This window comes from Scatophagus argus, chromosome 13 (genome assembly GCF_020382885.2).
Source record: "Scatophagus argus isolate fScaArg1 chromosome 13, fScaArg1.pri, whole genome shotgun sequence".
Classification (NCBI taxonomy): Eukaryota; Metazoa; Chordata; class Actinopteri; family Scatophagidae; genus Scatophagus; species Scatophagus argus.
In genome coordinates this window covers 15,715,893-15,730,405 of record NC_058505.1, presented here as the reverse complement: position 1 = coordinate 15,730,405, position 14,513 = coordinate 15,715,893, and the positions used below count along the sequence as shown (strand labels likewise).

General features: G+C 40.5%; 1 protein-coding gene and 1 long non-coding RNA gene across 2 annotated transcripts; one reads left to right on the top strand and one right to left on the bottom strand.

Moving 5' to 3' along the window:
- Nucleotides 1–252: 252 nt before the first annotated feature.
- bcl6ab (BCL6A transcription repressor b) lies at nt 253–6,355 on the bottom strand. Its single transcript, XM_046407705.1, has 9 exons — nt 6,229–6,355; nt 4,279–4,450; nt 3,807–4,028; nt 2,834–3,718; nt 2,606–2,733; nt 2,302–2,469; nt 2,079–2,209; nt 1,861–1,998; nt 253–1,663 (listed from the first exon to the last, which is right to left on the bottom strand). The coding sequence occupies exons 1-9, from the start codon at nt 6,257–6,259 to the stop codon at nt 1,520–1,522; spliced, it is 2,019 nt and encodes a 672-aa protein (XP_046263661.1). The 5' UTR covers nt 6,260–6,355; the 3' UTR covers nt 253–1,519.
- Nucleotides 6,356–6,491: 136 nt separating this feature from the next.
- LOC124069022 lies at nt 6,492–13,902 on the top strand. Its single transcript, XR_006845009.1, has 2 exons — nt 6,492–9,304; nt 9,629–13,902. It is a non-coding gene; the product is annotated as an uncharacterized LOC124069022 (long non-coding RNA).
- The last annotated feature ends 611 nt before the right edge of the window (nt 13,903–14,513 follow it).

Sequence of the window (14,513 nt, the reverse complement as noted above, 5' to 3'; positions counted from 1 at the left end):
GTCACAAATAGAGGCTAATCGATTGGCTAACCAAAATCTGTGCTCCTCCAAATGGTAATCTCAAGTCAAGTTCATATATTTTTTTAACGTGCAAGAATCAAAGATGGCCTACTACAGCACGTAACCGGGGGAGTCAGAGGGAACGTTTAGCTTGTTTACTTATATTGTTTACATATACCTCCATATACCATAAAATTCTATGAAATACGCAAACCATATTACTTGAGAAGAATGAACACAGTTGTTGCACACGTGCTACATAATGTACCTTTTATTTTCATGCCATATATACAGTATATTTCATATATATATATATTTATATATATGCACTTACAAAGACATTTGCTTACATCATTACTAATATTCCTGAGCATTTTTTAGCTTGAGGCCTGGTGTATCTGCATTTTAGGAGCTACACAAAACAGGTTATCAGCTTCCAAAACATCAGTACCTGACATGCATACACATGACAACAGGGCAACGCACCGTGTGTGAAATGCATCACAAAAGCAATTTACTTTAACTACCGAGACTTTCATACTGTCGAACTTCTAGCATATTAGTAGTATGGCAAGGTAGCCAATAGAAAATTGTGAACGTAAGGCACTATGAATATACTGGTTCGTACTAGTGCACTATAATGTATAATGTTGGATAAAATGTGATCAGACTTTAATGATCCTGCTGGGCAAAATGGATCACTGCAGCACCAAAATGTAATACATTACACCAAAGGTAGAATATAAATAAGTGTATAGCAAGTGCTGGGCACATGGTCTTAACTAACAATATCAACATGTCAACATTTTAAGTAATGAAATATCTGAATCGAAAGTATGAAAATATATGAATTACAGCATTATGAGTATGTGCAAAATACCAACAGGAGTCTAGAAATTATTGAAAAAAAAAAAGAAAAATACACAAATAGCAATTCTTAAATGAACGAATGACAATCTGGACATATTACAATACGTACCATAAACTATGAAAAGGCAAAATAACACATCCTTGTGTTATTGACAGTAAGCGAAGCTCAATGCATGTAAGAAAACACACTCAACCTAAATATATTCGTATTCTGCCAGCAGATGGCAACCTTTAAATATAAATTATCTTATTTACAAACCTAATGAAAAATAACTGCGCAAAATGTGACCACATTACTGAGCAAATTCATACCAGTATCTAAAGCAGAAGTGTAACAGTGAGTTCTAATGTGAATGAGAAAGAGGACTGTCCTTCACTGCTGACATTCTGTCCAGTCATTTGCAAAATAAAGAAATACCAGCTCATAATCACATTCAAATGTACATTCTGTTGTTAGACATTCACAATGAAAGCATAAACTTCTACAATCTCTGAAACACCAAAGAGCTTACATAATGTCCATCATATATAAACGCATGAAGGGCATATGCATAATATCTGCGTTTGTGTTTCTAAAAAATGTAGATTTTTGACAACACGGCAGGAGCCGGCACAGAAGGAAAACAAAAAAACGGGAAATGCAGCAGACTCAGCAGGCGCTCACCAGGCCTGTGACAATGTTACTGGGAGTCCTGCGATACTGAGCCTTGGTGTTGGTGACGGCGCCGTGCTTCTGTCGGAGGTGAAGCCTCAGCTGACTCTTGTGTCTGAAGTGCAGGTCGCATTTTTCACACTGAGGAAAAGGAAAAATAATTTAGAATCACTTACAGATGGACCGTTTCAACCCTGCCCCAAAACCCCCACAGTTACACATAATAGCATTCACGGATTACAACTCAAGACTTGTAACTATTGATAGGCACATGGATACCAATGCAGAAGGGATTACTCTCTGTTTAGCCAGCAGACACAGTGGATAAGGAAGCTTACATGATAAGGCTTTTCTCCAGTATGAATGCGCATGTGGCTCTTGAGCGTCTGAAGGTGGCGGAAGTGCGTTCCACAGATCTCACAGGGGTACGGCTTCTCTCCTGTGTGAATTAACACGTGGGCACGAAGGTGGGCCACCTGAGGGACAATACCAACACGAATTAAAATATATACGCTTGAAGGATTTCCCGAAGATGTGGCTAATTTTATTTTCTCACCTGGACAAATCTGGAGCCACATGTCTCACACTTGTATGGCTTTTCTCCAGAATGGATGCGGGTGTGGGTCTTGAGGTTGGCTGGTCGGTTGAACTGGGCACCACAGATGTTGCAGTGGTAGGGCTTCGCACCTGGGAGTTAAGATCAGCAAGTGGTGCGTTGAATGAAAAAGTCACATCCAAGAGGTCAACTTGATGGTGCTTAGAGGATTCATTGATCTTACCGGTGTGAACGGTCTTGTGGCTGGCCAGGTTGCCCTTGTAGCGGAAGGCAGCCTGGCAGCAGTCACATTTGTATGGCTTGTCACTGTGGACCTGGACCATGCTGTCTTTCAGGGAATCTTCTTCTACGAACCTGGAGTCACACCCGTTGCAGAAGTAGGTACTGTTTTCTGTCAAGAGAAGAAATAAAATCAATGCAAATTTAACAGGCCTCTGGTTTTGTTTAAAATAATCCTGCCAAATCATTGGTTAGAATTTCAATACAGGCTCATATTATGACACTTATGTGAATGTGAGCCCACTTACCACTGCTGGAGGAGGAGTACTCTGAGTGTAGTTTGGTGGTGTCATCTCTGCTGTACGAGTCAGGAGATAGGTGACCCATCTCCATGCACTGAGGGCTGTTGCAGCCGCAGGAGGAGCATCTGTGGTGGCTGCACCCAGAAAGACGAGCAAAGATAACATAAAATGAAGTTCTTGTCTTTAGCAGATTTATATTAAGTTAAGGGCCGTAACAGTGAGCTGGAGTTTTACCTGATGCTGCTACAGGTACTGCTGCTGCTGCAGTTGTCCACACTCTGAGAAGTCAGCATTTCTTCTCTCTGCTCGCTGGCTCCCTCTTCTGCCTGGATTTCACTGTGTCCACCTGTTGCGCCGCTCCTGCAGGGGCTTCGTGCAGGGGACATGGTCAGTGCTTCAGCGCTGCCTCTCTGAGCTTCCTTTTCATTCTCATCAGGAGCTTGGTTCATAACAATCAACTTGTACTTCTTCCAGTTGCGGGCCTTCGTGTCCTTGGGACAGTCTGAGGGCTGTTTGTGGCTCAGTGTGGCGTTTCTGCTGCTGTTGGACTCGGTGGGCGAGTTCGGGTGGCAGTCAGATCTGAGAGGGCTTTGAGGGCTACAGATCACACCTTTGATAAAAACTGGAGACATCCTTAGGCAGCCGGTCTGTGGATGCTGAATACCGTCTTCATCCATGGGAGTATCAGGCCTCTGAAGGCTCCCATGGGCTCCTGCTGGTCGAATGATAGCAGTGGGGAAACTGGGGTGGCATGGCACAGGGTGGGAGGTGATGGAAGTGAACTCATTGTGAGCCATGTTTATGCTGGGTACCTGTGAGCATTGTTTCTGGGACCAGGACCCTCCTCTAGGAAGGTCACCAACCTTATTAGAATCTTCCAGCTTCCCAGTAGGGACATGAACGTCACCATAGACGTGATAGGAGCCAGAGGTGTTGATCCCCCTGAAAACATTGGGGGTGTAGCCCCTGTACTCCTGGAGAGAGGATGCTGATGTTGATGTTGATGTGAGGTTGTTTTGACAGTCTGGCTCTTTTTCATTGACAAGCCTTAAAGCAGGGATCTCCTCAGCCAGATGTAAGGAGTTGGTCTGTACCTCTTTGACATTCACAGACAGATGCCTGCAGAAACATTATTAACAACAATTAACCCCAACTCGAAAACATTAGATTGCATCTTGTTCTTGTCACATTTTCTATTTTCCATCACCTGGACTTGATGAACCTGTGGCAGGTGTCAGCCACGTGTTCCATCTGGAGGTAGATGGCTGTGCTCATGATGGCCAGGACTTGACTGTCCTTAAGATTTAGACAGGATGTGTACATAAAGTCCAGCAGGATGGCGAAACCCTTGGGGTCCACTTTGGGGTCTAAGCTGATGGCACTGAGGTTTGCATTCTCTGGGTCCATGAACACTGAATAAAAGAAGCCACTGTAACAGAACAGGAGGGAGGGAGATACAGTGTTGAACATGTGCACAGATGAGAGTCATTAACTACTGAAACTTGATTTATTTGGGATGAGGTATGAAATTAGATGGTATGGCTGTGTCTAGGGCAGTGATTCAAAGAGCTAAAAAATATGAAACACAGTCCCAGAAATAGTATCCTCTCATTAGACACGGAATAAAAAAAAGAAAGAAAGCACACAGGCACTATGTCAGCTCTCTCGATGGTGTGTACCTGCAGGCCACCAAGACGGCCTTATGAGCATGAAAATGCTGTCCATCCACACGTATGGTGACATCAGTCAGGATGTTTCTGCTGCGGAGGCGGTTGAAGTTGAGCAGGACGTCGCCCGCATGGCGTGTGAATTGAATGCAGCCATCTGCAGTTGTGGCCATTCTATCAAAAACTGAGCAAGGGCAGAAAAAATGAATGTACAAATGTTTGTTTATTAACAGTGGCTGTGAATGTGGTCTACTGTTAGCAGAAGCAGAAGCATGCACACAGGAGGCTGGGTAGAAAAATGTTTTCAGTTAAAGTTGCATTGCTTAACTTCTAAGCAACATATGCACATTGCAACAACATTAGACGTGCATTTTATGTAACTTTAACATTTTAGCTTAGACTGGCTTTAATTTCGCTAAACGCTGGTACACTGAGGAAATGATCTAAAAAGGTAAAATTGAAGCAATATCACGTTACAAGCCGAAAATAACTTAACTGTCATAAATCAGATTCATGAACTCAAATATAAACGAACTCTATTATCACGCAGGATAATAAAGACACTTATCATATTTAATCACCTAGGGCTCATACTCATTGCATAGAGCCTAAGACGAGCCGTTTGTCTTCAGGCTTCCCGATCAAAACAGGCTTTGAACCCGGCAGGTGTCGTGACTGTGTCTGAACAGTAGGTGGCGTCATTGCAAAGAGAAATACAAAAGGTTGGTTCACTAAACCTTTCTGACCCATGCGTTTCTCTTTATCGGGACTGAGTGACAGTGTCACAACATAAGACCATGGTCTAACATGTTATTTTTAAAAACTGTGATATTTTTTAAATGTGTGTCGACGTGTGCGTGACTTAGAACAACATTTGCTATAATTTCGAGGCGACGGCAAATCTTAACCACGGTTAACCACAATAAACGCATATTGCAAAACATAACAACACATCGCCGAATAAAGTTAAAATCGGAGGGTGGGCTGGTTGTCTGATTCGTGTCCCGTCTCTCGCAGTTTCACAGCGTGTAACACAGCAGTCCAAGCCTGCAGCCTGTGCGCCGTAAACGTGTTTGACGTTCAGCACATTCCGTCCTGGCTGCTCAGATTAGGTTGCCAGTACACACAGGTTTCCTGTTGCCCGTCATAAGTAGAACTCATCTCATGTAATCCATTAACATTCACTCTCCTCCTGCCAAACAGATCTTCCAAGTTATTTCTAAACCTCAACATATTAGACTCGACTGAGACGGCATGATTTCGTAGGATGTGATTTCAAGAAGTGGTTACTGCTGCGTAACTTCGGCAGTGAACCGCCGAGCAGGCCAGCACAAGTCCGTTCAAGTTCAGATCAAAGTGTATAAACCGCCATGTCTTTGGACTTCTCTGTAATTTAATGGGGTTAAACGTGTTTGACCGGTTAAGAGGTGGTTAGTGGCTCTTCACTGAAGGCACTGAATGACGTGAAAATACTGCTGTCGACAGAAGAAATGGACGCGGAGTGAAAACAAAATGTGACTGAATCAGACCGACCGATCCTGTTGCGCCACTTTTGCGCGTCTGAGAGGCAGTTGTTAACTTGGGCAACTTGGTAGGCCTGTCAGATAAACTAGGAAAGGCCAAAGTATTTTTTTTAAAGGCGGTAACTAAAAACGGCGGCCTTGGCTAAAGGCTGAACTACAGGTTGTTTACGGTCTAACAGAAGGTATTAAAGCCTACTTAAAGCACAAATGATGAAATCCGCACACAGTCTAAAGTCGCACTTCCGTCTAAAACACAAAGACAGTGCAGCTGTCAAAATCACCTCCCACAGTTTTAAATCTGTTAGTTCACTTCTACCTAAAGAAATTAAAACCGTTGAAAGAATCCAGCCCCAGAGCCGCCGAGGCAGCCACATGAGCATCTGCTACTTCACTACACTTCTGACCTAATGCTAAGAAAATAGGAAGGAAAAAAATTCACCTTGTAAAAGTTTCCTCGAAACTCTGTGCATCACCAGTTCTGAGAATCCAGTTCTAAGAAACACAGTAGCTCAATTCTCGGAATTTCAACATCGGACTGTACCATTATCTGCGGGGCGGGGGAGATCCTCACAGCCATCTACTTCATTTCAACCCCGTACCATGAATGCTGTATCATATAACACATGGGTGCTCGGCAAAACATATTAATCAAACATCTTTTGGCATTGGTGTGGAATATGTCTAAAGCTTTATCCGTGAATTTGTTTGTTTCGTGGTGCGTTATTCTCCCTACGTTGTGGATGGGTCCAAGTGCAAGGTCAGCTGACCGAGTTATAAATACCGTGGGGAATATGAGAGCATGTTGACTCTGTAAACCTGTCTGAGGTGGCGTGAAGAGTTGAGAAGAAGTCAGTCATTTTATTTTCTCATAATTAAACCTTTTATTATATATTTTTGGAACATTTCCCTGCCATATGTTTGAATCAAGTGTCTGATTTCACATTTTCCTCGCTGTGAATAGCTGATTTTTAGCATCCACTAAAAGTTGCATTGCTGATTAAACAGTATACTTTCTGCTTCATCTGTTTAAATCGATTAAGAACGCTTACGTAACGTACATTTCTGTAGACAGGGGCACATTTATGTGAAAACTTTATTCTACTAAATTCATTTTGTATGTTTTATATAATTTCGCAGTGAATATATGATTGGTCTTACAGGAAATTCTGCAATATGGATGATTTGTGATAATGATATGTGGCTGTTCTTGCATACCTTGCATACAGTGACTGCTAAGAAGTCCTGTCTATTGAAAGTGTGCGAGAGTGTGTAAAGTCCTCAACTCTCCAAAAGGCTCACTTGCACTCGTCTGTCTTCCCACCACTTCCTGTCTCACCATCGCAGCTGAATATTGATCTGAGTGACACAAAATCCTGAGTACTTACCAATAAGTGAGTCAACACATCAGGCACTAACTGTTTTTTTAATCAGCAATCAGTTCCAAAATAACTCTTCACCAAGAGCTGTGCGTACTAATTCATGTTAAATAATATGATAATTAAGAACAGACTGCTATGTAGTGTACTGCGTTGCTGAATTAGTGTGTAATGACATGTTCTTAGATATGTGACCACTTTCTCAATGACTCACCCTTGATTATCTCCGAATCATCTGCTAAAAGGCACACACCAGCACTAATTGTGGCCTCCTTATTATATGCTTACTGTTATTGTGTTGCTTCGGGAAAAGTGGCATTTTCCTTGCTATTTCCTGGTATCTATGCAGGATCTTGTGTCTCCCGTGGTGTTACTTTGATCTATTTTTTTTTTAACTTATTCATACATACAGAACACCAGCTCTCCTTTGCTGTATGTCAGATGGACCTTTGAATATTGTGAGCAGGCTTTTACTTTGCTATGTGAATGTGGTTAAGATGTATCTAACAAATTATGAAGCATTGCTCATTGCGTTTGTGATTTAAAAGACTTTCTTTAGTGGTAATATCATATCCTGGCAATGAAATTCCCTTTGTGTCACACTTTAAGCAAGTATGCTCAGCATTTGTCCTTATTTCTATTTCAGATTTAGTTGAATCCAATATTGAAAACAGAAGGGACTTCTTTGTTTTCAGGTTCTTTTTGAATATCTAGAATTACAATCTGTAGGCACTACTTTTCACTTTCATTAGTGAGCTGCATCAAGGCTTGGCTAAATAAACATTTAGGCAGGTTAGACAAGTGGGAGTAAAAGAGATGGAATACAGTCATTGAGACCGAGAGAGGTGTGTCTTTGCTTAACATATTTGTCGGTGAAATTAAAAAAAATATAGACTTGATGACAGACTGTGGACTTGATCCATGTTTATTCATTTAGTCAACATTAAATTAGGCCCGTTATCAACAGTGGTTTTCAATTTCTCATACTGGCACCATGCATTTGTTTTTAATTTGTTTAATTAACAAACTAGCTTCCAATAAACCTGGATGAACAACTTTAAATGTAAGCAAGAGTAAAAATCATATTAAACTGGGAACAGAAGTCGCCTACAGAAATGATGTAAAATTATCATCCTTCTTCCGACTGACACATAAAACAGTGCAAGTGATGCATTCATGAGAAAAACAACAAGTTTTGTGTTCCAGAAAAGATCTACTCTCCAACTGAATGTTTCTAAATGTGCAGAGCAGCTCAACAGGTCTAAATTACAGCTGTTCAGGTGGCTATGGCAACAAAGAGGTCTATTTCTAGTTAATGTTTTCACTCTAGATGTTTTTCCCCTGCGGTTATCTTTAGTGGCTCAAGTTTCTGTGGGTTGTTCACCTTCACATCCTTTGAATGAAGCGATATTTTTTTTTTGTCTGAATGAGAAGGGACAAAACTCGTTCTGTGAGTTGCACAGCCTTGGCAGAAAATAAACGTCTGGTTTCCTGGTTAAGTTGTTTATTTGCGGGCAAGAAAATGCATAGATTTGATCAGTCATCCTTTTCCCTGCTTCTAACAGTGAAGTGTCTGTCACATCACATCATGGGTTTGCTGCAGTGCAACAGCAGATAAGCTAGAGCAGATGTAGAACTGTTGCGTGTGCTAGTAAAATACTGCACATTTCGGAGTCTAATCATCATAATCTCATGAACACGGTGCTCTTGGTTGGTTTTGCAGAATCTGTCAGCTTATTGTGTTTTGTTTTTTGCAAGGAAGGCCTAATTTTGCAGCATGACAAAAAATACATTACCTAAATCTACTGAAAGCGAGAAAAATGTATCTTTTATTGCACTTGGTCACAGAGATGACACCGAGATCATTTTAAAGTGAGTAAAGGGACACACTAGCAATTTATTCTTGTACTTTTACAGTGTTTTTAGGCTTTCAAAAGACAGATTTTTTTAAAAAAAATTGTCACAATCAAAGGATAAGCGGTATAGAAAATGGATGGATGTCACAATCAAAGCAGAGGAGGTTGGAATTTCCAGACTTTTATTTCCAAGTATGTCCCAAAAATAGTGGATGCAGCCAATAGTGGATCCTTTTCCCATGATGCAACTCGACAGTGTCTGTCCTCAGGTCCTCATTGTCAGGTAATTCTCCTTCTTTCAAAGTCCAGTCAAGTTTAGAAATTTGGAGACTCCAAGTCCACTCCACAATAAGCCTGACGGCATCACTGTAACATCGTCGGCCTTATTTTTAAAAAAACTTTAGAAATGTCCTCCGAAGTCTCAAGATATTTTCACTGATTGAGTAGCACTAATTATGATGAGTAAACTGATATTCGTAGTTGGTGGCATGACCCTTTATAAAGATTTTTAAAGAATACAAAAGTTGCAGAAAGATAAAAAAAAACAAACATATTTGTTTCCAGTTGTGGCTGTTTCCCAAACACCATCCTTTTTCATATTCAACAGGGCCCATCTGAAGAATGAAAAACAGCACTACCTGGGATTTTGCCAGCAAACCCTGGAACAAATTTGTTGCTGTTCTCTCCTTCTCCCCACCCCCTCTCATGAACTCAGCTGACCCTGGGGCCGAGACACAGACAGATATCAACGTGCCTGTCCCAAAACATGACCCAGGCACATGGTTGCCTGACAGGGGTCATAGGTCACGCCAGTAAAATATGAGTCCAAAACTAGCTCAGTCTTCACTGACACGTAGCCACAGGGGGAGCGAACTAATTTCTCTTCGATGGGAGCATGCACTTGAATTTTGGAGAAGCAGCTATGTTTGCAAAATATTGACAGTTGTTTTAAATCCCACAAAAATGCCACAGAAATGTAAAAAATAAATCCCATAAAGCTTGTTTATGTTCACTAATAAGAGGAAAAACAAGATGAGTAAAAATACCTGTTGCTTTTATTTATAGATCAAAGTTCAGTGTCGGTTTTCAGCGGCTATCAATGAAGCACGCAGCCCACGAAACACTGAATATGGAAAATGCATGTGAACTGAACACAGTGAACTTTGAACTGTTTTCATGCAGTCTGTGTAGGGATTACTGAGAAGTAAATTTTCTCGCTGCACATGGTATGCAGTCTTTGCGTAATAATTGTTGAACTTTAGGCGACCCTGATCTGCTGAATATGCTGGGGTGTCAAACTGCCACTAATAGGTTGGGGTGTGTGTGTGTGTGTGTGTGTGTGTGTGTGTGTGCCTGACTACATTTTTTTGTCGTCAGACCTTAATATCAATGAGATGAGATGTGCTACTTGAAAACATCAGTTTTATTAAACTGTAACTGATGTTTTATAAAACAAAAAAGGCTATTGATTAATCAAGAAAACAAATGGCAGATAGAATGACCATTAGAACAGTTAGTGCGCTTAGACACTAAAGTTGGCATCGACATTACTAAACAAAGTCCAACTAAAACCACGTGCAGTAACATTAAAACATGTTTTTAATTAGATCAAATCGGCAACTTTTTACCAAGTAAAACACGGTTAGCTATCTCTCAGTATTTCGGAACATATTTCATCTGCTTATTTACTGATGTGACTTTTTAAATATTGAAGATAAGCATCATATTAGAGTAAAGAAAAGTACAGATTGTTCTTCAACATCAAACAGGAACCCTGCTCTTCATTACTTTCATATCTGTGGTTTCCACAGTCTGGCTCGGCATCAGAGAAGGGGGGTGTGCTTCTGCTAAGTTTCATATTAGCTCATCATGTTTCTTTACAGCACTTGTGTTATGAATCTTATAAATCCCGTGTTTTGTTTTTCTGCTTTTATAGGTATGTTTTTGAGTTTTTTAATTGCTAAAAGGGTTCAACTCATTTTATTTTTGCCAAAGCCGGTGCTGTTGTTACATGTGCACAGAGAAATTTAGCACTGGGAGAAAAAAACGCAGAGCACTGCAGTTGTATTGGAATTATGTTGGGCAAAATGCAGCGAAATATGTCACAAGCAAGTTAAGAAACTGAAACAATTATTTCAGAATTCATTTAGATTCAACATTTTGTCAGTACAATGAACTCTTTACAGTGTTTACTGAAGTCAGTTTGGAGAAATCTTCTTCATCCAAAGTATAAATCACAATAATTGGACCATTTCCATTGGTTTCAGGTCATTAGAGGAGAACAACTCATGTCCTCGTGGTCCAACCTCAAATAAAATGCTTAGAGGGCTTACATGAATGGCGGCTTTGTTGTACCAAAGCAAAGAATGCTATTCTCAGTTGTTAAATGGCTAAATGGATTGTACATGCAGAGCAAAGATCAACTCTGAGGACCACTCTGTGCACCCAGACATATGGAAAGCGATGTGCCACTGTGTGGACAAGACACACCTTTCAGTGAGAGTTTATTGAAAATATATTGATGGACAAACAATTGTCACCATGAAGCTTGTCTGACAGCACACTTTTTTGGTCTTTCTGTGAATTTGTTTGCTCTTTTGTATTTTTTCCCTTTTTGTCTCAATTCTACTTATATATATTTTTTTGTATTTTGAATATGCACTGTATAAATTATTATTGGCATCATGATGCCAAGGGTGGAAAACTTCTTGATGTTCATGGGTAGCCAGTTGATACTGAAAGAGTATAATAGTTTCACTGGAGGAGGAATTGAGCAAAGTATACTTTGGAATGTGAAGAAATAAATGTGCCAAGTCAATATAAACACAAGTTGCAACACACTGCATCTTACTACATGTTATCTGTGGAAAAGTACCAGGGTACGGTGTGTCACCATAGCGGATTCCCCTGTTGTTTTATAGCAAAGCCTCAGGGAAGAGGACGGGGGAGGGGCAGGGCTGCACAGAGGAGAGTATGTGCTGTGAGAGTTTGTTTATGTATGCATGTGAGAGAATGAGGGAAGTTATTAGTGTGACCCTGGGTGCCTCTCCAGTAGTGGAAATGTACCTTCACAATGGAGCAGCTTGGAAAATTTGGACGAGAAAAATCAATGAGGAATGATGTCTTTCACTCCAGCGGCTACCTTCCAAGCGTCCTGACAGCACCGCTGCTATGGACAGGGCAACAGGAGGAGAAGAAGAAGAAGAAGTGTGGAAGTGCCAGCAATTTTACAAAGCAGAATTTCCCTCCTCTAATTTTGGTCTCGTCGTGTTGCAGTCAGTTGTTTCCATCTGTTTGCTCAACAGTGTGCTGTTTGGACCACTGACATGGCAAAAACCTGTTTGGTTTGTCCTGTTCTTTGTAGAGATACTGTAAAAACACAGCACAAACCAGAGTATGCAGTTGTGTGAATATCACTGACATGTAAACAGTGTCTCTGCTAAAAGAAACACTGTTTGGAAGGCAGCCCACTGGTTGTTGTGCATACTCAGCTCATCATTTAGTAAATGTGGGACTGCAGGGGGGGGAAAGAGGCTCTATTTAAAGGTCTTATGAATGAGGTGAAAATATGTGCGCGGGTTACTCATGATGTGACGTATGGCCAACACTTTTTTGCTGAGAACCACAGATAACAGGGGAGTTGGATTCCAGTCACCCAGTTGTTTACATATTCTACATACTGTACATTTATGGACTGAGATGCCCTAGTTTCTATGTACATGTCTGGTGTCATGTAACAGAAATGCTGCATTACATAGTTAATACAAGTTTTAAATGAACTGTGCTGTAATTTTCTTACGTTCAGGATCAATAAAAATTAATGTCATTTAGACCCACGCACTGAATGTAGTGTGTTTGTGTGTGAGACCATGTCGCTCATGAGAAAAAGGAACAGGTTATTGGCATGAAGTCATATTTTGTGATGTTGTATTAGATAGCATTCTATTCTAACTGTGAGCAAAATAATGTCATACATGATATAAAATGATCCAGAACAAGTAACCACCCACAAATGTCATCAAACCCCCTGCAGAGTTGAATCAGTTCTGACAGAACAGAAAAGTGAACCTTATGCATGTCACAAAAGACAGATTGTGTTCCTTGTTCAGATGTTCTGACTGTGCCACTCCCTAAGCAGTTCACCTGAGTGTAAGTGAACACACCTTTTTCTGCATGTTGTTGCAGTCAGGCAACGTCCTTTTAGATATACGGTAAGTGCTGCGCAGTGATTCATGTTTATGTAAAATATTCACAACCATTAATTTTAAAAACTTCCTTGAGGTTTTGATATGATTTTACACGCAATAGTAACATTATGTTTTGATATAATCTTGATTATTATCCATCAATATGCCACATTATTGAGGTTATGTTAGGTTCAGATGGCTCCACTGTGTGAAAACTGAGTGCACTCACACTCGCAAAAGGACAGATGGTAATTGTACCTTTGAGGTTAGGAGATAAGGCTCATAGAGTACAAGGAACTAATACTATTAGTTGTAGACTGGCTGCCAAGTGTGGCCACTGAGGGAATTGTCAGATGATCAACACAGTTAATTCGGATGTAATGTGGGAATTGCATAACCTCTGTGAACTCAAAAGAAGCTGCTGGTTCATTTCATCTCATCAGTGAATCAGATTTGTTAATGTCACACCACAGACATCTCAAGAGCTATTTAACTGCCAGTCAGAGAGCAGCGTGTCTGCAGGTAAAGCAAGCTAAGGCACCGTATGAAAACCACTGGAGTGAATAAGTGAGCCTGGCAGAGAGTTAAGTGAGTCCTGAGCAACAGCACTTTGCTGTGTGTCTTTCTCTCTTTGTCTCTCGCTCTACAAGCCATTCTTTTCAATAAAGGCTGAAAAAGTCCTAAAAAAAAAAAATAAATAAATAGCAACACTGTCCCCACAATATCTCAGCAGTCTGCAAAGTATTGAGTTGCTGGAGCCCATGTTGCAATAATAACTAAAATTGTGCAAAGAATTTAAGATGCTAAATATTTGTGAGTGGAATAATCAATTTTACATCGCCAACAAATCTCACAGTTGAAGTGGAATTAACAATTGCTGAAGTTAAAAGAAACATGAGAAACTGTTGGCTGAATAATCCAGTCATTCTTTATTTCTGTTTGTTTTTCATATTTTCCTCTTAAGAAACAGAATAAATCCCTCCTCCTCCTTCTAAAGATTTTTGTACTGTCCCTAATGTTCTAATGCTCTTTGCATTGAAAAAAAAGGTGAATAAAGACTTTCAGAAACATGTAGGCACAAACGATATATGTGAATTACATATTCAACATAGTAATTGTTCCCAGAGTGCCTCCTCTGTATGATGTCTGACATTAACTCTTTCAATCTTTTTTCTCGCTGACAACATCTCCCCTGTTCTTGTTGTCTGCGGAAATCTCTGTCAGGTTCAGCTGCCTGCTGGTAACCTGAAGGAAAGCATTCCATACATGTTCAAGCCAAAGATCTGTCTTCGACCTTAAGCAGGG

Bases quoted from the DNA above. Each gene is read 5' to 3' on its own strand.
- bcl6ab (XM_046407705.1), bottom strand. From the start codon at position 6,259: ATGCACAGAGTTTCGAGGAAACTTTTACAAG. The intron at 3,719-3,806 runs GTGATGGAAAAT...ATGTTTCTGCAG, and splicing joins CACAGGTTCATCAAGTCCAG to GCATCTGTCTGTGAATGTCA. The intron at 1,664-1,860 runs GTAAGCTTCCTT...CCTTTTCCTCAG, and splicing joins CTGGAGAAAAGCCTTATCAT to TGTGAAAAATGCGACCTGCA.